Source organism: Rattus rattus, chromosome 3, assembly GCF_011064425.1.
Source record: "Rattus rattus isolate New Zealand chromosome 3, Rrattus_CSIRO_v1, whole genome shotgun sequence".
Classification (NCBI taxonomy): domain Eukaryota; kingdom Metazoa; phylum Chordata; class Mammalia; order Rodentia; family Muridae; genus Rattus; species Rattus rattus.
Window position 1 is genome coordinate 43,382,501 of NC_046156.1, and position 20,556 is coordinate 43,403,056.

Below are 20,556 nucleotides of genomic sequence, written 5' to 3' on the forward strand. Positions count from 1 at the left end.
CCCTGGATCAGTCCCTCAGTCAGTCCCTGGGTCAGTCACTGGGGTCAGCCACTGGGTCAGTCCCTGGGTCAGCCACTGGGGTCAGTCCCTGGGTCAGTCACTGGGTCAGCCCCTGGGTCAGTCACTGGGTCAGTCACTGGGTCAGCCACTGGGGTCAGTCATTGGGGTCAGTCACTGGGGTCAGCCACTGGGTCAGTTACTGGGTCAGTCCTCAGTCAATCCCTGGGTCAGTCACTGGGTCAGCCCCTGGGTCAGTCAGAGGGTCAGTCACTGGATCAATCACTGGGGTCAGTCACTGGGGTCAGTCACTGGAGTCAGCCACTGGGGTCAGTCACTGGGTCAGTCACTGGGTCAGTCACTGGAGTCAGTCACTGGAGTCAGCCACTGGGGTCAGTCACTGGGTCAGTCACTGGGGTCAGTCACTGGGGTCAGTCACTGGATTTAGTGAGACAGCCAAGCTGCTAAAGAAACTTCAAATTTAGGATTCATGTGAGAAAGAAGCGAGGAATGAGAAGAGAAGGTTCGCTAAGTCATTTCTGACCAGGTCGCTGCTGGCTTCATGCTCAGTATTTGGAAGATCCCTCCTTGATACACTCACTTACACGTATGCCTTTCCATCCAACCCCAGGCCACTGTGCAGAAAGATACTATTGGTAGGAGAGCCCTTTATGAAACAGCTGCTTTCCCCATATGAAGCACTTACTATTGAGCATAAATAGGAGGAGGAAACTTTTCATTTGTTTTGAGATAATAATAGCTCTGGTTGACCTTGACCTCACTAAGTAGCTGAGGATGATGCCTCTGCTCCCACCTTCTGAGTGCTGAGGTGATGAGGCTGATTGAACCCAGACCTTTTTGAATGCTAGGCAAGTGCGCTAACCAGTGAGCCACCCTCCAGCCTCCTAGGGTGAGATGAAGTACTAGTTGTCTTCAATTCTGACATACTGTCAGTTTCTGAGACCTCACTCAGACATGTTTCTTCTTTGCGCTCCAGTTGGAATGATTCCATCTGACTTAAATCACTTCAGTTTGGATGAGGTGTCCTAAGTAAGAAAAATGTCCCAAGTAAGCTTTTTACCTCTGAAAGGATTAAGAAACTCTTGAGCCCAAGGGAGTATTCCTTTACTAAACCCATGGGGAATAACTGCTAAGAAAATCAGGGAGTTAGCGGGAAAAACTCAGCTGGAGAGCCTGAGACGGGTGTGTGATGAGTTCCAGAGAAAAGTTACACATAAATAGGGCTATTAAAGAGATAGAAGTGTCCAGGTTTCTCCTCGTGGGAACAAACAAATTAATCAGTTAGGAGTTTCTTCTCTTTTTTTTTTTTGAGCATTTTTATTACATATTTTTTATTTATATTTCAAATGTTATTCCTGTTCCTGATCACCCCCATCCCATTCCCCTCCCCTTCTTCTATAAGGGTGTTCCTCTCTCCATTCATCCCCCTTCCCACCCTCTGACATTCCCCTGCACTGGGGTGGAGGGGGAGGTCCAGCCTTAGCAGTACTAAAGCCTTCTCCTTCCATTGATGCCCAACAAGGCCATCCTCTGCTACATATGCAGCTGGAGCCATGGGTCTGTCCATGTGTACTCTTTGGTTGGTAGTTTAGTCCCTGGGAGCTCTGGTTGGTTGGTATGGTTGTTCTTATGGGGTTGCAAGCCCCTTCAGCTCCTTCAGTGAGACCATGGGCTTCCTCCAGTTTTCTGTTGTGCATTTATGCATCTATAGCACGGGGTATGTGCCATTCGCTTATGATGCCAATTGCTTGGTAATGTTGAATAAGTGACCTCCAGGTTTGAAACTTGAAACCCAAATGTTCCCAAACCTACTTCCTTAAGCCATTTTCCCAGTCTTAAAATTAACAGTTGGAAGAACGTCCCTTTAAAAGGCACAGTGAACCCTCGCTTGCTCCAGGCTCTCTGCTAGGCACAGCTGAAGGATCCAGGACTCTTGGTTCAGTTTTTTTCCCCTCTGTGCTGGGTGTCAGGGTCCACCATTGTCCCCCAGCTTGTGTCCCCAATGCTTTCACCACTCCGTCTTTCTCTGTCTGCTGTCGTAATGGTATCTGAAGAAATTAGGGTCCCGAGGCCTCTGCACTTGGCTTGAAGCAATTCTGTTCATCTGTAAATGCATATGCTATAAGACCTCGGCGACACCCTTCCATGTGAGTCATACAACAGTTTCCCAAGTATTTGCCTGTGCAAACTGAAGTGCAGGGACGACCTACTTCCATAGCTAAGCACTGTAAGGATCAAAACCTTCCAGAAGGTAGATTTCTTTTATACCTTTTCTGCTTTGGGAGGTGTTTGCATGGAATACCGCCTGCGTTGCTCATGACTTCTCCCAGACTGTCTTATAGATCGTCTTTTTCAGCGTTGTAGTCTAGCGCTATTCTGCCAAGTTATCAAACTGAACTTTTTAGTCTCTCCTCTGCGGCCCCTCCAGTTCAATGAAGCTATGGTTCTGGCTTGTTACACCATAGATGAACTGTGCAGGCTTTGAGTCTTGTCTGAGCTGAAGCAAGCAGTGTGTGTGTCTATTTTTCTATATTTCACATTCTTTTGTGCTAATGATAGAAATGTCTGTTCCCTTCTATTGCTGTGTAGCATAGGGATGTTTGAGAATGTGATTTTCTTTTTTTTTTTTTTTTTTTTTGTCCTTCTGGTGAGCGTATACGTGGTCCAGTGTTGGCTAACTTGCATCTTTTGCTCACACGATCTGTTGGATGGATGCCTGTGACAGAACAACTGGGCATGTGTGCCTTGGGCCTTAGGAGTGTTAGCTAGCAGTTTCTGGAGGTCTGGGAGGCCGAGGGGACGAGCACAAGAAGTCTGTACTAGTGCAGGCCTTGTCTGGAGTAGGGGCAGAATGAGAGGCAGTTTGGCATTTTGGGAAATCTGATAGCATAGGCTTCTGAAGGGCTTCACAGGATAAGCGTGTTTACTTACCCTTTCCCTGATATTTCCTGTTATTAGGCTTAGAGACTTTATTTCAAATGCACTTTCCCCTTTGCTACTTTAAACATAGCATTGAACCTTCTCCAAGGCTGTTTTGTGCTAACCCCGATTTTTCTTTTGCTCTGCCCTTGTGCGGGTTGAGGGCTGACAAAAGGCTCTCTGTCTGTTAAATGTAAACAACCAAGAAGAGAGTTTATCTCACCCTTCTTTTCAGCACATCCTGAGGTTCTTCTTAATGAGACGACTTTGAAGTAGTTATTTTCTACCTTAAATCTCTGTTGTAACTGAGCCCTGCTAAGAATTAGCTTCTCAGGAGGAAAGGTTCATTTTAACTCATGGCCTTCAAGGTGTCAGCCCATGATTTACCCTACAGATTTTGATTACCTATCAATCACATCTGTGTATCCATCCATCCATGCATCATCATCTATCCACCCACTTACCCTAACATCCATCCATCCATCCACAAATCCATCCACACATCCACCCACACACACATCCATCCATTCACACATCCATCCATCCATCCATCCATCCATCCATCCACACATCCACCCCACACATCCATCCATCCATCCATCCATCCATCCATCCATCCATCCATCCATCCATCCATCCATCCATCCATCCATCCACCATCCACCCACACACACATCCATCCATCCATCCATCCATCCATCCATCCATCCATCCATCCATCCATCCATCCATCCATCCATCCATCACATCCATCCATCCATCCATCCATCCATCCATCCATCCATCCATCCATCCATCCATCCACACACATCCACCCCACACACATCCATCCATCCATCCATCCATCCATCCATCCATCCATCCATCCATCCATCCATCCATCCATCCATCCATCCATCCATCCATCCACCCACCACACATCCATCCATCCATCCATCCATCCATCCATCCATCCATCCATCCATCCATCCATCCATCCATCCATCCACCCACATCCATCCACCCACCCACCCATCCATCCATCCATCCATCCATCCATCCATCCATCCATCCATCCACCCATCCATCCATCCATCTACCCTCTAGCTCTTCTGCTTACCTACCATTTACTGTCACTGTCCTCTGCCTTCAGTCTAATCACAATCCAAACTGTTGTCATCTTACAACTTGAGTGCTGCTGTCTATAGAAATGTTGGCTTACTTCCTGCTATCTACCATCACCGTTTATGATTGTTTCAACTATCTCACTAGTGAACATTCAGAACCACAGCAGAGGGAGGCAACATCCTTGCTTCCCTCATTTTTACTAAAATCCAAACGGAAGAAGGAAAGGTCTACTTTGTTCTCCCATATTCTTTCTTACTGCAACGGTTGCTCCTCCCTAAGTTTCTTCTATCTTTTTATGTTGGTTTAGGAAATGTCTTACAGTGATTCTTTTTCTTGGGTGGTGGTGGTGGTGGTGGTGGTGGTGGTGTGTGTGTGTGTGTGTGGTGTGCATGTATACCATGGCATAAGTGGGAAGTTCAAAGGTCAACCTCAGATGTTATTCTTTGCCTTCTACCTTGTTTGAGACAGGGTCTCTTGTGTTTGCTGATGTGTATGTCACGCTGGCTGGCCTCGAGCTTCCAGGAATTGTCCTGTCTCTGCCTTCCATTTCTCCATCCTGGGCCATCTCTTCAGTCCTAGAGATTCGTTTAGAGTAGATTTGCTGGCACTCAGTTCTTTTCATTTTCCTGCATCTGAGAATGTCTTGGTTTCTTTTTCATTCATGAAAGGCCATAGCTTCACCTGCAAGCATTTGCAGCCTCCCTGTGCCCTCCACAATCCACTGCTGAGCGTAAGTCCCGCTATTGCCGTTTTCAATGTTTTCCACCACTGATGATGCCATCCCTTCTTTTTTTGCTTCTTTTACAATTTTTTAAAATTAGCTTTAATTTTCAGGATTTAAACAATTTATTGTTATTTTTATTGGCAATTGTATTTATTTACATTTCAAATGTTATCCCTCCTCCTGGTTTCCCCTCTGCAAACCCCCCTCCTATCCCACTCCCTCCCCTGCTTTTGTGAAGGTGCTCCCATACCCACTCACCCACTCCCACCTCACTGCCCTGGCATTCCCCTACACTGGGGCATCTAGCCTCCACAAGACCAAGGGCCTCTCCTCCCACTGATGCCTGAAAAGGCCATGCTCTGCTACATATGCAGCTGGAGCCATGGGTCCCTCATGTGTACTCTTTGGTTGGTGGTTTATTCCTTGAGAGCTCTGGAGTGTCTGGTTAGTTGATATTGTTGTTCTTTCTATGAGGTTGCAAAACCCTTTGGCTCCTTCAGTCCTTCCCTTACCTCCTCCATTGGGGTCTCCATGCTCAGTCCAGTGGTTGGCTGCAAGCATCTGCTTCTGTATTGGTCAGGCTCTGGCAGAGCCTCTCAGGAGACAGCTATATTAGGCTCCTGTCAGCAAGCACTTCTTGGTATCAGCAATATTGCCTGCATATGGGGTGGATCCCCAGGTGGGGCAGGCTCTGGATGACCTTTCCTTCAGTCTCTGCTCCACTCTTTGTCCCTGCATTTCCTTTAGACAAGAGCAATTCTGTGTTATTATTTGTGAGATATGTGGGTGGCCCCATCCCTCAACCAGGGGCCATGCCTAACCTCTGGTTATGGTCTCTACCGATTCTGTCTCCCCTTTGTTAGGTATTTCAGCTAATGTCATCCCTGTTGGGTCTTGGGAGCCTCTTGCTTTCCTGGCATTTGGAACTTTCTAGTGGCTACCCCCAGTTCCTTATCTCCTATTGCTACACATCTCTGTTTAATTTCCTGAGCATCTGTACTTCTCCTGTCTCCTCCCACACCTGATCCTGCCCACCGCCTTTTCCCTTTCCCTCCTCTCTTCCTCCCAGGTCCCTCCCACCTTCTACCTTCTGTGATTATTTTATTCCCCTTTCCAAGTAGGACTGAAGCGTCCACACTTTGGTCTTCCTTCTTGAGCTTCATATGGTCTATAAGTTGTATCATGGGTAATCTGAGCTTTTCTCCTAATACCCACTTATCAGTGAGTGCATACCAGGTGTGTTTTTCAATTTGCCTAAGAATTTCATAAAGTCATTTTTTTAATAGCTGAGCAGTACTCCATTGTATAAATGTACCACAATTTCTGTATCCATTCCTTTGTTGGAGGGCATCTGGGTTCTTTCCAGCTTCTGGCTATTATAAATAAGGCTGCTATGAACATAGTGAAGCATGTGTCTTTGTTGTATGTTGGAGCATCTTTTGGGTACATGCCCAAGAGAGGTATAACTGGGTCCTCAGATAATGGAATGTCCAATTTTCTGAGGAACCTCCAGACTGATTTCCAGAGTGGTTGTACCAGTTTGCGATAGAGAAGTGTTCCTCTTTTTCTACATCCTCACCAGCATTGGCTGTCACCTGAGGGTTTTTTTTTTTTTTTTTTTTATCTTAGCCATTCTGACTGGTGTGAGGTGGAATCTCAGGGTTGTTTTGATTTGCATTTCCCTGATGACTAAGGATGTTGAGCATTTCTTTAGGTGCTTTTGTCTATTCAAGATTCCTCACTTGTGAATTCTCTGTTTAGTTCTATACCCCATTTTTTGATTGGGTTTATGTGGTGCTGGGGGTCAAGGAGTCCACTAACTGAGCCGTGTTCCCAGTCTGTACATGTCTTATGGCATTGCTTCACCGAGGGTGTGGGTAGGCACACGGTTTTCTGTCTTGCTGCTATAGGTAGAGGCAGAACTTGGAATTCTCCCCCTCAGTGTTTGCCGATACTGGAGACTTCTTGTTACTGGAGTTGTAATCTTTCCCTGTGGTTCTACTGATAACATAACGGGTGAGGCCCCCTCTGGCACCATAGGCGAGAAGGGAGGGGTACCAGTTACTGTCCATTGGGGTGTAATTCCAAGTTCTACTGTTAGCACCTCTGAGGGGAGTGGGGCTTTCTTGTAAGATGTCATTGTCTGGCTTACTACACGGCTGCCTTCAATGCTTCTGTGATCAGGGAGGAAGGGAGTGTGGTTGCCCCTTGACAGCCTAGTAGGGTAGGACTCTAAGATCCCTTCTCAGCCTTTGCTGGTGGGCTAGGATACAGCCATTCTTGTTTTTCTGTGATGTGTGGCTGTACCAGTGTATTCACTGTGGGAGCTTTTCCTGTTTTTTACTAGGGTCACCTCTTCTGGTCTTTGACTATAGAAAGGAAGATTTTGTTGATGGAAAGGCCCTATTGCACCATGGTTTGTCAGTCACTCGCTTCTTTAGAAGCAAATACGGGATTTATATGGCAAAACCAAATCCCAAAGACCCTCATTGCTATGTTGTTTCTTGAATCTCACGGTTCCTAACTAGTTTATCTTCATCTGTTTTTTGTTTTTTTGTTTTTTGTTTTTTTTTTGGAATCTTCATTTGTTTGTTTCATATATGGGATTTAAAAAATTATTCAGTGAGAACAACAGGGGAAAGTATATGTACTTCATCTTCCTACAAGTGGTGGCATTGCCTTATACTTTGAGAGACTTGGCATGGCTGTAGTGTTCGGTCTGATGTTGACTATGGAAGGCTGTATGATATCCCTGACCATGCTCCTGTGTGTGTGTAGTCACAGGAACCCTGCAGAAGGGATTAAGAATCTTGGTTTTGGTGAGATTCAGGGAATCATCTAGGGGAGAAGACAAGGCAGAGGATATATCCATGTACCTTGAAGGTGGAAGGAGTGGAAAGAGGTCAAGGAATTTGACAGCCATTGGACAGTGGTAGGGATAAGGAAACAGAGCGTCTCCTCAGAGCTTCAAGTCCTGCCACACTTTGGCCTTAGCCCAGCGAAAGTGCGATTAGCTGTCGAAACGCCAACTTCTGTGTTCTTCTTAACCACTGTGGTTGTGGTCATCTACAGCAGCCAGCGCACGGTCAGGAAATACTGGCGGTATGGTGCACAGGTTACAGTGACAGCCAAGGTTATTCTGAACTTCTCGAGGTTGTCCTACTTTGTATTTGGAGCATTTGATGTGGGGGAGTCGTGTGACCATGTGATGCCGGTATTGCTCAAGGAAGACTGGGCCGCAGGCTGCACTCGGTGAATCACATAGATGGGGGTCAGCGAGGCTAAAAAGGAGGCCGGCCATTCAGTCTGTCAGGGAGACGGGCTTACTAAGATGCTAGATACGGGCTGCAGAGACAGAGACGTGTACCGGGAATATTTCAAGGGGAAAAAATAGGCTTTGAAGACCGACTGGTGCTGTGAAGGACGAAGAGTATGAAGTCAGCAATGACGCAAATTTGTGAATAATTAATAGGGTCATTAGGAGAGAAATGGGGGTGAAAATTGTTGCACAGTGTCCCCATCTGTCACAAATTATGGAATAGGCACGAGGGACTGACTGCCTTCTTTCTTTCAGAGCTGAAAAGTCAATCAGAGGCCTTTAAGCTGTATGGGTTCTAAATCTGTCTGTAGAAAAGCTGGTTAGTCATATCCTAATTTCCTTGAAAAAAAAAAAAAACCAAAACAAAAGAAAACAAAAATCGAGCCAAGGTCCAGGTGTCGGGTGGATGTGTCTTAGACAGAGCCTCTACTTGTGTCACCTGTGTTCAGCGAGGTTTGACGACACTTCTGCGAACCGCTGATCAACTAACACATCAGCAGTTACGAACTTTTCCTTTGTTTGATGTTTTTCTATTTAAAGATTTCTCCAGGATATAAATAAAGATGTTTGCGAAACACCCATCGAGTGGGTTTCTTAAACTTAAAACTAAAAATACCATCCTTTAAGCTATAAATATCACTGTGAACCCAAAATGTTTCTACTATTAAATGCCCTTTAGATTCTGGTGATGGTATACAGATAACTGTTATTATTAGCCCGCTCTGAACGCCCGCTTCTGAAAGACAACCTGTAGACGTGTGGAGTCAGGCCGTGTTTGTTAGACTGGACCACTCTGCTCGAACCTTCGCCCAAGTACCCACACAGAGCTGAAAACCAACCAGGAGCTCCATCCATTTTGAATTGTCTTCAGAAAGTAACAACTCTGTGTCTGAAACCCTTTTCAGTTTTTTCCTTTAAGGTTTATTTTATGTGTATATATGTGAGCTTGCTTTTCTGTCTGTGTACTGTGTGTGTGCAGTGCCTGAAGAAGGTGTCAGATCCCTTGGAATTGGAGTCACGGGTGGGTTGTCAGAACCACCTGGTACAGGCGATTCGAACCAAACCTGGGTCCTCTCAAAGGGCAGCCAGTGCTCTTAACTTTTGAGCCATCTGTCTCTCCAGTGCCCTCCCACCCCCACTCCGACCCTTTTCACTCTTAAATCCATGGATTCCCAAGTTCACCGTGATATCAGTTGTAAGCTGTCATCTGTTAGATACATGTTTGCATCTTCATTAGTTACAAGCCTCTTGTTCAGAGAGCTTGCTAAGAAGTCTGGGGCCCCAGTCAAACCATGTGGTGCATAAGCCTGGAATCCCAGCACTGGGAAGGAGAGGCAGGAGCCTCCGAGGGTCGAGTACATCCTCACCTACACAGTAACTCGTGGCTTCTGCAGGACTGAGTACTGCCGGTTCTCTTTATAATCTTGCGTGTTCAGCAGTAGTCAAAGGAGCACAGCTTAACTGTTTCCACAACAAGTGTAAACACTTAATACTTGGTCTTTCCTAAAGTATAAGAACTTAAGGTCTTCAATATTATTAAGAAATTATAGTTCAACAGTAGATGATGTCATGGTCTGTCTATTAATATAGCAGGTGTTTTTGCCTAAGTTTTTAGTTTACATTATTGTTAAAAGTCACATTTTTTTTTAGTTACATAAATTGATGATTGTCTTTTTACTATTTACTCTTGAACCTTTCAATTTATTCAATTCATCAGTTGACATTAATAAGTCACTAAGGGAAAATAATCCTAATGTTGGTTCAAGTGTCAACAGTAATTAATAATTAGAATTTTCAACAGTTGTGGCATACGAAACTTACTTGTGCCAATTACATCAGATAAAAGTTTGGATTTTTTTTTAAATAAGCTATAAAATTAAAATTTATTTTTCATCATAAAATTTTAACCACTTTGGATAAATAGTTCATTGATCTTAAATGTATTCACAGTGTTCTGTAGCCTTCCCTACTATTTGTGGGTTTTTTTTTTTAATCATTCCGGATAAAAAGTTTATACCTATTAAACATAAAACCTGCACTGATCCCGTCTCCTAGTTCCTGGTGACCTCTGTTTTACAAAAATCTCACAGCGCAGATATCTCATGTCTGGCTTATTTTACTTTGTGTATTTTCATAACTCGCCCACATCATCATAGTTAATGATACAAGTCAAATCTGTAGCCTGGTCTTGGTAGCATGCATCAGAATTTTATCTGCCTCTCCTATTTTTGCTTTGATAGGGATTCAACCCAGGTCTTTTGCATGTAAGGCAAGCCAGCTATCAGGGAGCGACACTGCCAGCTTAAATCCTGAATACTATTCCGCTTTATTTTGTTTATGCATTAACTTGTTAATGGGCATTTGAGTTGTTGCCAACTTTGGGATATTGTGAGCAATGAGGGCCTGTGCTCAGTTCTTTTAGAGTTGCTGGACTGCTATGGAATTCTCTGTGTTGCTTTTGGAGGCACTGCCAAGTTCTGTTTCACAGCAGTTGCTCCATGCTACATCTCCACCTGCAATGCATGCTGGTCTTGTATGCAGTCATGCACTGCTCTGTGTCCTCAAATGGCCAGAGATGGAAAGAGTTGGAAGATTATTGTGCTAGAATATAAAGTGTACATTTTGTCTAGACATGCAGATGACTTCCCGGCTGATCACGGAAATTCTATACCTAAAAGCAGATTTATCTACCTGAGTCTTTCAAAGTTTATCCCAAATGATTTTCCCCTTTCTAGTGATTTCCTTGTGCATTTCAGGATTAAAAGCCTTCCCCTACACCATCAGAAACCCCACAAAATCATCCACATGTTCCCCAACGTGTGTGATTCTCTGAATACTTTTCTTCATACTCTTTGCCTCTTGGTGTCTACTTCCTGTCTGCCATTTTGATATTCTTCAACTATTTTACTAGTGAGTACCCTAGTGAAAGCTAGTTTACCTGTATGTCTGTCATACCTCTGAGATGTGAGTAGGAAGTGCACAGAGAAGATTGGTCCTCTGGTCATTGCTAGACCAAACCAGAAAATGGGTTAGGCAACTGGGGAGATGGTTCAATGTACAAAGCGCTTGCCGTGCATCATGACGACCAGAGGTTAGATCCTCAGAACCCATGTAAGAGCCCGGCAGACTCTTTGGCCTGCCTGTAATCTTTTTATCTGGGAGGCAGAGACAGGGTACCTGTCCCCTGAGGCAAGCTAGCCTAGCTTGTCTGTGAGCTCTGGGCTCAGTGGAGAAACTGCCTCAGCATGTTAAAGTGGAGGGTGACTGGAGAAGACATCTGACCACAACTTCAGGCCTCCACATGTACACACATGCACAACACACATGTACATACACGTACACATATAGTATGTGCACACACATACACACATATGCATGCACACACATACACACACTAATACATATACACACATACACACATATACATACACATACACTTTACACACATATACACACACAGATACATGCAGTTGCACATATACATACATACACAACACACATACGTACAACATTACACACACACACATACCACACCAGACCACACCATGTACCTACACATGCTTAGAAGAAAATGGGTTAGGTTTCTATTAAATGACCAAATCATGGCTTTTGATGAACACTGGGGTCAAAGTTGGTTCATCCTGGTAACCAGCGTCTTACATAGAAAGTCCGAAGGTAACAGTGAAGAGGGATAACGTAATGCAGTGACAGCCTCCTTTAAGGAGGTGAGGGAGGGCAAGTGAGCCCCACATAGAGGCAATGGCACAGTGTCTTCCTGCACTCAAAACCACAAATATTTAGAATAGACTTGAGTTTCACAAAAAGCAGATATTTCCAAAGAAGCAGCCAAGCTAACTACACATTGGCTCGTACTGAAGCCAAATTACTTAGTTATTATTTTTTTATATCGCACATAGGTCTATCTGAAATCTGACTAATTAGGGCCAGGATGTGGCCTAAAACACTCACCCCAAACCCAGCTTTACCTCTCAAAAAGGCTGCATTCAAATGGAGACAAGCCTCTCCCTGCTGCTTCCAAGAGCATTAGTGAAGGGCCAGTCATTTCTTGCTCTTGGAAAATGTGCTACAATATTGGAAGATTGGCTTTTAGTAGATGTGCTAGCTTTACAAGAGCCGAGTTTTCAACGCTAAATACTTCAAAAGACACATTTTACTTCTTTTGTTTGAGAGGAGGCTTTTAAGGCGCGACAGACAGCGCTACAGAAGCTAGCACGGTACGCGTCGTCTGTGGAAAGCTATCTCCGTGAAAGGCCGCTTCCTTTTGCTCAAGAAGCAATTGCGTACATCATTGCCTAGCAACGCTCGCTTCAGCTCTGACACCTTATTCATCTTTAATATTCAGGTTCAGATCGAGTCTTTCCAGAGACGGGGCAGGTTGAGTCTTTGAAACCAAGCAAGTGAAAGTTGTCACTTGGCCATTGTCACCCTCGGGCTGTCAGCATGCTCTGCCTCTTCAGCTTGTAACCCGTGTTTGAATTGGAAATTTCTTTTCACTTTAGACTCTTTGAGGTCCTTCTGCCTCTGTTCCCACTTCATCTCCGTTTCTCTTAAATCCCTACAAATGCTACCACAATGTCTGTACTTGGGGCATCACATTTAAGTATCTTAGCATGGCTCCTGAGACCCATGACGAGGAAGGATGCTTCCCCAAGTCCTCTGTGTCAGTCAGCTAAACAGTGCGGTGTTCTGTGTGCCATTTCCTCAGCTTGTGCTTGTTCTGGGGTGGGGTGGGGTGGGGTGGGGTGGGGTGGGGTAAGGTTTAACCTTGGCTGGATGAGTCCTGCAGATAGGACCCTGTATCCTTGAAGGACAGGGATTCATTCTGAGAGATATGTCTGTAGGCAGTTCTGACATCCGGTGTACAAACCTGTATGTATAGGCTGGCCATCACCAACATGGCTCTTAGATAGAAGGTGGGGCATAGAAGGTGGGCATTGGACATTGGGTTTTATGGAAAACTTCCTTTTTTATTGGGAGGTGGGATGAAGAGAGTACAAGGGAGAGAGATGAGAGAGAGACAAAGAAGAGAGAGGTGTGTATGTGTATATATGTCTGTGGGTGCATGTGCACACAGACACAGACACTTGGCCTCTGGGATCATTGGGGATGTCTGATTCCTTTAGATAGGGCCAGGCCCCTTTGACTTGTGTCTCATATGATTCTGGGCCACAGTGCCTCAGTATGCTAGATCTCAGTGGTTTACTTTCCCCTTATTAAAGTAGGACTTTCTTAAGGGACAAGGATTCTGCTATCCATCCATCCATCCATCTATCTATCTATCTATCTATCTATCTATCTATCTATCTATCTATCCATCCATCCATCCATCCATCCATCCATCCATCCATCTATCTATCTATCTATCTATCTATCTATCTATCTATCTATCTATCTATCTAATCTATTTATCTATCTATCTTAGTTTTTCAAGACGGGGTTTTTCTATGTGTAGCCCTAATCTCTCCTGGAACTTACTCAAGGCTGGCCTTGAACTCACAGAGATCCAACTACCTCTGCCTCCAGAGTGCTGGGGTTCAAGGTTTGTGCCAATACCGACCAGCTCTGTCTTTTATCCTTAAATCCCACCTTTCTCTGTGTGTCATGTCTGAATTTGTCTGAATGTGTGACAAGGCAGAGCCTCTCCTGTACAGCAATAGTTCTTGGATGTTCCTGTAGGAATTCATCAGCTGTCTCCAGACCTATTCTTTCTCTGTCAAGGACTCTGCTATTTCTTACTACTGTTTGAAGCCCATAAGAGTCAAGCATCAGATCAGGGTTATGATACATGTTGGCGTGAAGCAAAAAGGCTCGGAATATACAAAAGTGAAGGTAGGATGCTTTGAAGATGCAAAAATATAAGAGGCTAAGCTATGCTTTTCTAAACATTTGCACAAAGGAAAGAAATACTAAGGTTGCTTTAAATCCATGTTTTTACAGCTGATATAGAAGATCAACTGTGATTCCGTGGATACTAATATCATTGGCTTATATATCCTAGGCTTTGAAAGTATGTGAAGGTTAGCTTCTAAAAAATAACTTCTACCACCATAGAGGACAGATACAGCCCAACTCGTTAGATTTCTGAGCTATTGTTTGTATTTTAAAAATCTCATCTAATTTTAGAAGTATTGAATTTATTTAGAAACATAATGGTATACTTCACCTTTCTAGTCTAATTGTTGAATATTTTGTTAATATCCTTTCTTGTTAAGATATAGCATTGAAAGAAGACCATTATTTATTTTAAATATTTTATTCTCTCTCTCTCTCTCTCTCTCTCTCTCTCTCTCTCTCTCTCTCTCTCACAGGAAACAAGCATCATTGTGGGTCCAAGGAGACATTTTTCGATCCAAACAGAAAAATAGACCATCCAGTGAAGGAAGTATTACTAAAATTATTTCTAGCTTGGATGATATGTCTATTGCTGGGAACTTATCTAAATTACAAAGCACAGAAAGGATTGGAGAGGTGAGTTTTCCCCAGGAGCCATCTACCTCCCTAACACCAACATTCTTTGTCCATTTGCTTTTGCATTGAACACACATCTCGTGAACTTTTCTTTCTTTTTAAAACATCTCTCTCTCTCTCTCTCTCTCTCTCTCTCTCTAGTATCTGTGTGGGTGGGGAGGTGTATGTGCATACATGCTACAACACATGTGTGGTAGTCAGAGGACAACTTTTGGGACTTGGCTCTCACCTTTTACCAGGTGGGTTCTGGAGATCCCAGCTGAGATTGTCATCAGCCTTGGTGGCCTTGGTGGCAATCATCTTTTCCTGCTGAGCCACATCTCCAGCTCAAGTGGCCTTCTCTATTGCCTGGGCTCCTGGGAGGGCTGCGTTTCTAAGCTTGGAGTCATTCTCCTGTAGCGTACCAAGCAGAGCAGACAGCAGTTGTCCTTGAAGAGGCAGGAATCAAGTCATAATTTAAGGCGAACACTTATGAAGAGTGTAGGACTATTTATAGAAAGGCGACAGGGAAGTAAAGTTTCCATTTGAAAACAGAAATAGATACCGAGAAGAAAAAGTTGGGTGCTGCGATTGGATTGTAGCAGAGGCTGTGCCTAGCACAAGTGGTCCTTTGAAAGCTTCCAGTTCATTTTGGTTTCTAAAGAGTGCAGAGGGAAATCAGAGTCAGGACAACTTGTTTTACCCAGACTCTTCTCCAAACAAACCACTTTAAATCGCCATTCTATCATGGCTGATTTACTCCACACTACCCCCCCCCAAATAAACTAGATAGTATCTCTATTTGCTTCCAAGGATCTTGTGTTCCAGAGGTGGGCTGACTTCAGCTTTAGAGCATGATGCCTTCCGTGTCTGTCTGATCTCAAACTTATTGTTCTCTGCTTTCTCTGAAGTAGCAGGAAATGACTTATGAAGGATTCAGAGTCTGAGCTTGTGGGGAGCTGGAAGCAACTGTGTTAGCATCATTTGTTCTAATTTTCCTCTGTGGATAGGAAGTGAGAGTTCAGAAAAGGGATGTGCCCAAGGGTCTTGAATTATTTAATAGCAGAATCACTTTCAGAACCAGGCATCCAATGCTTAGTTTAAGTGGCTCTTCCTCCCCAAGCCCCAAGAAAGGGTCTGTAGCCCAGGCTAACTTGAAACTCATGACGATCCACCTGCCTCAGCCACCTGAATGCTGGGATTGTAGTCGTAAGCCATCGTGCCTGACCCTAGCTTAGCTCTTTGCATAACATTGTGCCTGAAATAAAGCTAAGAATTTGGGTTATATTTTTTTATTCCTAAAGAGGTAAAAGGCAGGGCTGGGGAGACAGTTCAGTGGGTAAAGCTGTTGCCTCGTTAGCGTGAGAACTGGAGTTCATTCCCGAAGAGAATAAGGACAAGCTGGGCAAGAGTGGTAGCTACCTATAATCTCAGGATAGGGGAGGCAATGGTAGGGGATCCCCTGAGCAAGCTGGCTAGCCAGAGTCAGAGTAGGAGACCCTGCCTCAGTAATTAAAGTGGAAAGTAATCAAGGACACTTGATGTCAGTTTGGAACATTAGACATTTACATACATCTGTATGTACATACATGTACCTACATACATGCTCACGCATGCACATGCACACGCACGTCCTCACACACATGCAGAAATGAAAGAGCCTGGTAATATATTTAAGCAGTAAGTGTAGATTTACACTGCTTTAGCTGGAGGTCCATTGGGCCAGGCCAGAGTCTTGAGGAAATTTAGCTCCCAGGACCCACATGGATGGAATACAGAGCTGTCTCAAACCCACGCTTAGCATCCTCCAAAGGCTTCTTCTAGTCAGAAAGGCATGCGAGCTTGGCGAGGTGAGGGCTTGCTTCACCATAGGACACAGGGTGGAGATTGCTGAAGGAACTGGGGACCTATCTTCTGGTCCATAGACAGTGCATTCCCCTTGTTCTCAAAAGGTGAAGGGAATGGCAGCTCTCTGGAACCTCCTCTACTCCTGAGGGCAATCTCATGATCGAACCACTCCACCAAGAGGCCCCCATCCAAATACCCTCACTGCGGGTTAGGATTTCGACATAGAAACTCTGGGGAATATGTTCAAATGTGTAAATGTCAGTAGGGCCCATCAATATTTATTTCATTTTAGCTGTTCATGAGTGCTATTGTTTGTACTGTTTGAGTGAGGAAATCAAGAAACAACTACACCAAACAACCCTTCAGGTGCCAGAGTCCATTGCTGCAGGGAAGGCATGACGTTGGGTGCTTCCATGGTAGTGAGAGCATGTGGTAACTATTTCTTCATGTCATAGCCAGCGGGAAGCAGAGAAACTAGGCCTAGGAGATGGGTAGGGCTCTAAAGCTTAACTCCTGGCTTCCTCCATCCCTCTCAGCAACCTATTTTCACCTCCAGAAAGTTCCACATCCTTCCAAAACAGGACTACCAGCTGGGGACCGTGTGCTCAAACACAGGAGTCTATGCCCTGTGTCCAGGCCATAGCAGATGGCCTAGTCCTACTTAGTAGCTTCTTTGTGGTTTGAGGACCACTTCATACATAGTCGATGCCTTATACAACAAACACTTCTGGACTCTTTAGTAGATGTGTTAATCCAGTACCAGAACTGTAACTTGTACCGTTATAACCCAGTGCCAGTGCGATGGAGCACTGCACAGAGAGGGGGAATCAAGTGGAGTCAGTGGAGTTAGCGATGCATTTAGTATTTTGTGAGCGTCAAGTAGAAAAATCCGAATGCCTCAAGGATTTTAGTGTTTTCTATATTGATCTTTACTGGTCTACAGAGGAGGGGCCCATGGGAGTTCTGGATATCTTTGTGCATAAAGTACAAAAGGCTATGTCCCTCTAAACATTACCTTTCTAAAAGTAAAGGATTGAAAGCAGAGAATCTCAGTTCCGTTTGGATTTGTGGCCCTACGGTAGTTTTCTTGTGATTGGTAATTAAGAGGCACTGTCCTGGCTGAGTTAGAACGTCCAAATATAAGAAAACAGTATCTGGAAAGGCTGGGACTTTCTGGTGAATTTCTCGGCACACTCAGATCTGTGAGGAGTCCTTCAGAGCCGAAGCTGTGCCTTTGTGGAGCCTGGCCTTCAGCGCTGTGAATTACACTCACCACCCATGTGGGCGCAGCTTCTGTTCCCCCTCCACGCTCTCGCCGAGCTGGGAGCTTTTCTTCCATGCTGAGGTTTTCTAACCTCCTCCCATCACGTTTTTGCTCCCTGGGCTGCACAGTCTTAGTAAATGCTACTTGCATGAACAAAGAAAGCTTAGCATTTTAGATCCAAGAATAAACGAGAACAGTCACATGAAATGGAGCCGGTCCAAATGGTGCGATGATGTCACATGCTCAAACACAAAACAATGCCAGAAATAAGGATTTGGTATGACATTCAGGGGCAAAAGAAGCCGAGAAAGTGGCCGAAAGAAGAAACGAGAAAAGCTTCAGGTAGAGACAAATATTTGAGCTAAACTAGGAGTTCAGTGGTGACAACCAGCTAGGTAGTATCCACGGTGTGCCAGGAACCATTTTAAGAATCCTACGTGGATTAACCCCTATTATGTAATATGGCGCAGCCACTAGAATGAAGACCCTTTGAGAAAGATATAATGGAGGCAGAGAAGGGCAGGCAGCCGCCCAAGGTCACACACAGGTTGTAGGGAGTTGTCCTTTGAACGTAGGCACACTGGCTCACAGATTGTACTTCTCCACGAGTCCACTCTGTGGCTCTAGTATGTCACTCTTCTGTGACTTAAAGCAAGACCTTTGCCAGCTCCTCCCCTGAAACTTCTCTCAGAGTCACAATAAGTTCGGTCTTTGGTTTAGCGACTCCGGGGCTCTGTTCCAGCACCAGTCTACCAACCGTCAGTGGCTGCTCTTGACCTAGAGATGTCACTTAGACGCAGATGCCAGACGTTGCTCATGTTCAGCCAACTCCGTGTGCATTGGTGACTGAGCAGATAGGACAGTGGCGCTGCGTCTTTGAGAATCACATCTTCCATCTCCAAGGCTTTACCTTCAAGTACCTTGCTTCTACCCTCAGGATGGGGAGGTGTGTCTGTTCCCATGGGAATGCCACCAGGAGCCACCAGAGGCTTTCATGAGGACGGTGGCAGCACAGAAATTCACGGTGTGGGGTGCCTCTTCTAGCTTTAGTTTGGAAGGTGTGCTGGGGCCCACAGAAGACTGGAATAAAGGGCCAGGAAGTTGGCGATGGGGAAGCAATCCAGGCCAACGAAGTGAGCTCACACGAACCCTTCTCTTGTCCCTCCCTCTTCCTTCCCATGTCTCCTCTTCCTCCTGCCTTTCTTTCTTTTTGGTGGTGCTGGGATGAAACCCAGAGCCTTGCGTATCCTAAACCATCTCCCAGGCTCTACCACTGAGGTACAGCTCCAGCCTCTGAAATCTAGAAGCTTCTGATCTCAGGAACTTATTGTAAAGATATCTTTGTCTACCCCTAACTTCCATATTGGACAGGTTCAACATCGGAATACTGAGAAGAACTTTGGCACTAGTGCCCCATCCCCCTTTTCTATAAATTGTTTGAATTTGCTAACCATTCACTTCTCATACTCGCCTGCCTTCAAAAATAAAACCAAGCACAAACAAGCAGTTATACCTTTATACTCCTTAGTCCTTCAAATACCCTAAAATATGTGCATAAATAAACAGTAACATGGTTTCTCTTTTGCTAGGTTTCTTTGGACCTACTTGCATATCTAGATCTTTTATCAAGTTGCCTCCTCCTTCCTGACTTTGCTGCACCCTCCTCTAAACCATCTTCTCTCATCAGACTATTACAGAAGCCTCTTAACTCTCACCTCATTCTTGGTCCTTTCTTTCCTCAATTCATTTTCTAACCACGGAATAGCTGGAAGGACATGTTTACAGTATATTCAAATACATTTCTAAAAATATATAGAACTCCTAATGCAATGTATACAAATAAAATATGAGGACCTCCTGGTTCTTACAGGTCTACAGAACAAGTCTGCATCCCTAGAAATGAAATGGGAATTTGCAGATTAGGATGACGTTCAAATCATCTGTCGAATATTAAAGACGTACTTTTAAGCTTTGCTGGGAGAGGTTCAAGAGGGTGTATGTATACTCTGGAGGGTGACTGGTTAGAAGGAGAAGATGGGTTTAAAGTGAGCTTAGCAAATCTGCTTCACGAACTTTCCTTTCACAGTACTAGGGCAGGGTTAGACAAACACTTGCATCTAGAATGACGTTTGTTAAAGCTGTGAACAGCGTTGAAAGGCAGAGAACAGTCTGACCTAAAAGTGCTCATTAAATAAACAATTTGGCATGTCTAGACAACAGGATTTTATGGAGCTATAAAATGACAAGGCGGGGCTCTTTTTCATTTGTCATCTTCATTTGAAACAGCACAGTAAATATGTATTCTTAATGAAGAAATAACTCTCAAAGCCAAGTGTAATACAACCTGTTTCTGTAAGGAGGAGAAGGTCAGGAGAAAGTCAGGGTGACAGGGGAGAGGGGAACATGCATAGTACAGTAAAAATCCTGGAGAGTGGTGCCAGTTGTGTGGTTGTTGCTGACTTTTGATAGGAAAATGATTTAACATTTGTGTTTTATTTCTTAAGACAAACATATGATAAGCATACTATATATGCTCTATTGTCTATTATCTATCATCTATGCATCTATCTAAATCATCTATCTACTAAATCTTCTATGTGTCTATCATCTATCTATCTATCTATCTATCTATCTATCTATCTATCTATCTATCTATCTATCTATCTCTATCTATCTATCATCTATCTAAATCATCTATGTGTCTGTCTATCATCTATCCATCTATCTAAATCATCTATTTGTCTATCTGTCTGTCTGTCTGTCTGCCTCAGTTAATTTTCTGTTGCCATGACAAAGCACCGTAACCCAGTGCAGCTTGTAGAAGGAAGAATTTGTTGATGCTTACAGTTTCAGAGGGTGACTCCATGACCATTTTGATGAGGAACATGG

At 44.3% G+C, this 20,556-nt stretch overlaps 1 protein-coding gene across 3 annotated transcripts in view; it reads left to right on the forward strand.

The window, feature by feature from the left end:
* Nucleotides 1-20,556, forward strand: part of Cdc14a (cell division cycle 14A) — a 152,688-nt gene that overhangs the window by 103,573 nt on the left and 28,559 nt on the right. For all 3 annotated transcript variants that reach the window (XM_032897431.1, XM_032897432.1, XM_032897433.1), the window contains one exon: nucleotides 14,417-14,576. In XM_032897431.1, coding sequence (XP_032753322.1) covers nucleotides 14,417-14,576 — 160 coding nt within the window. The remainder of the gene's footprint in view (nucleotides 1-14,416; nucleotides 14,577-20,556) is intronic.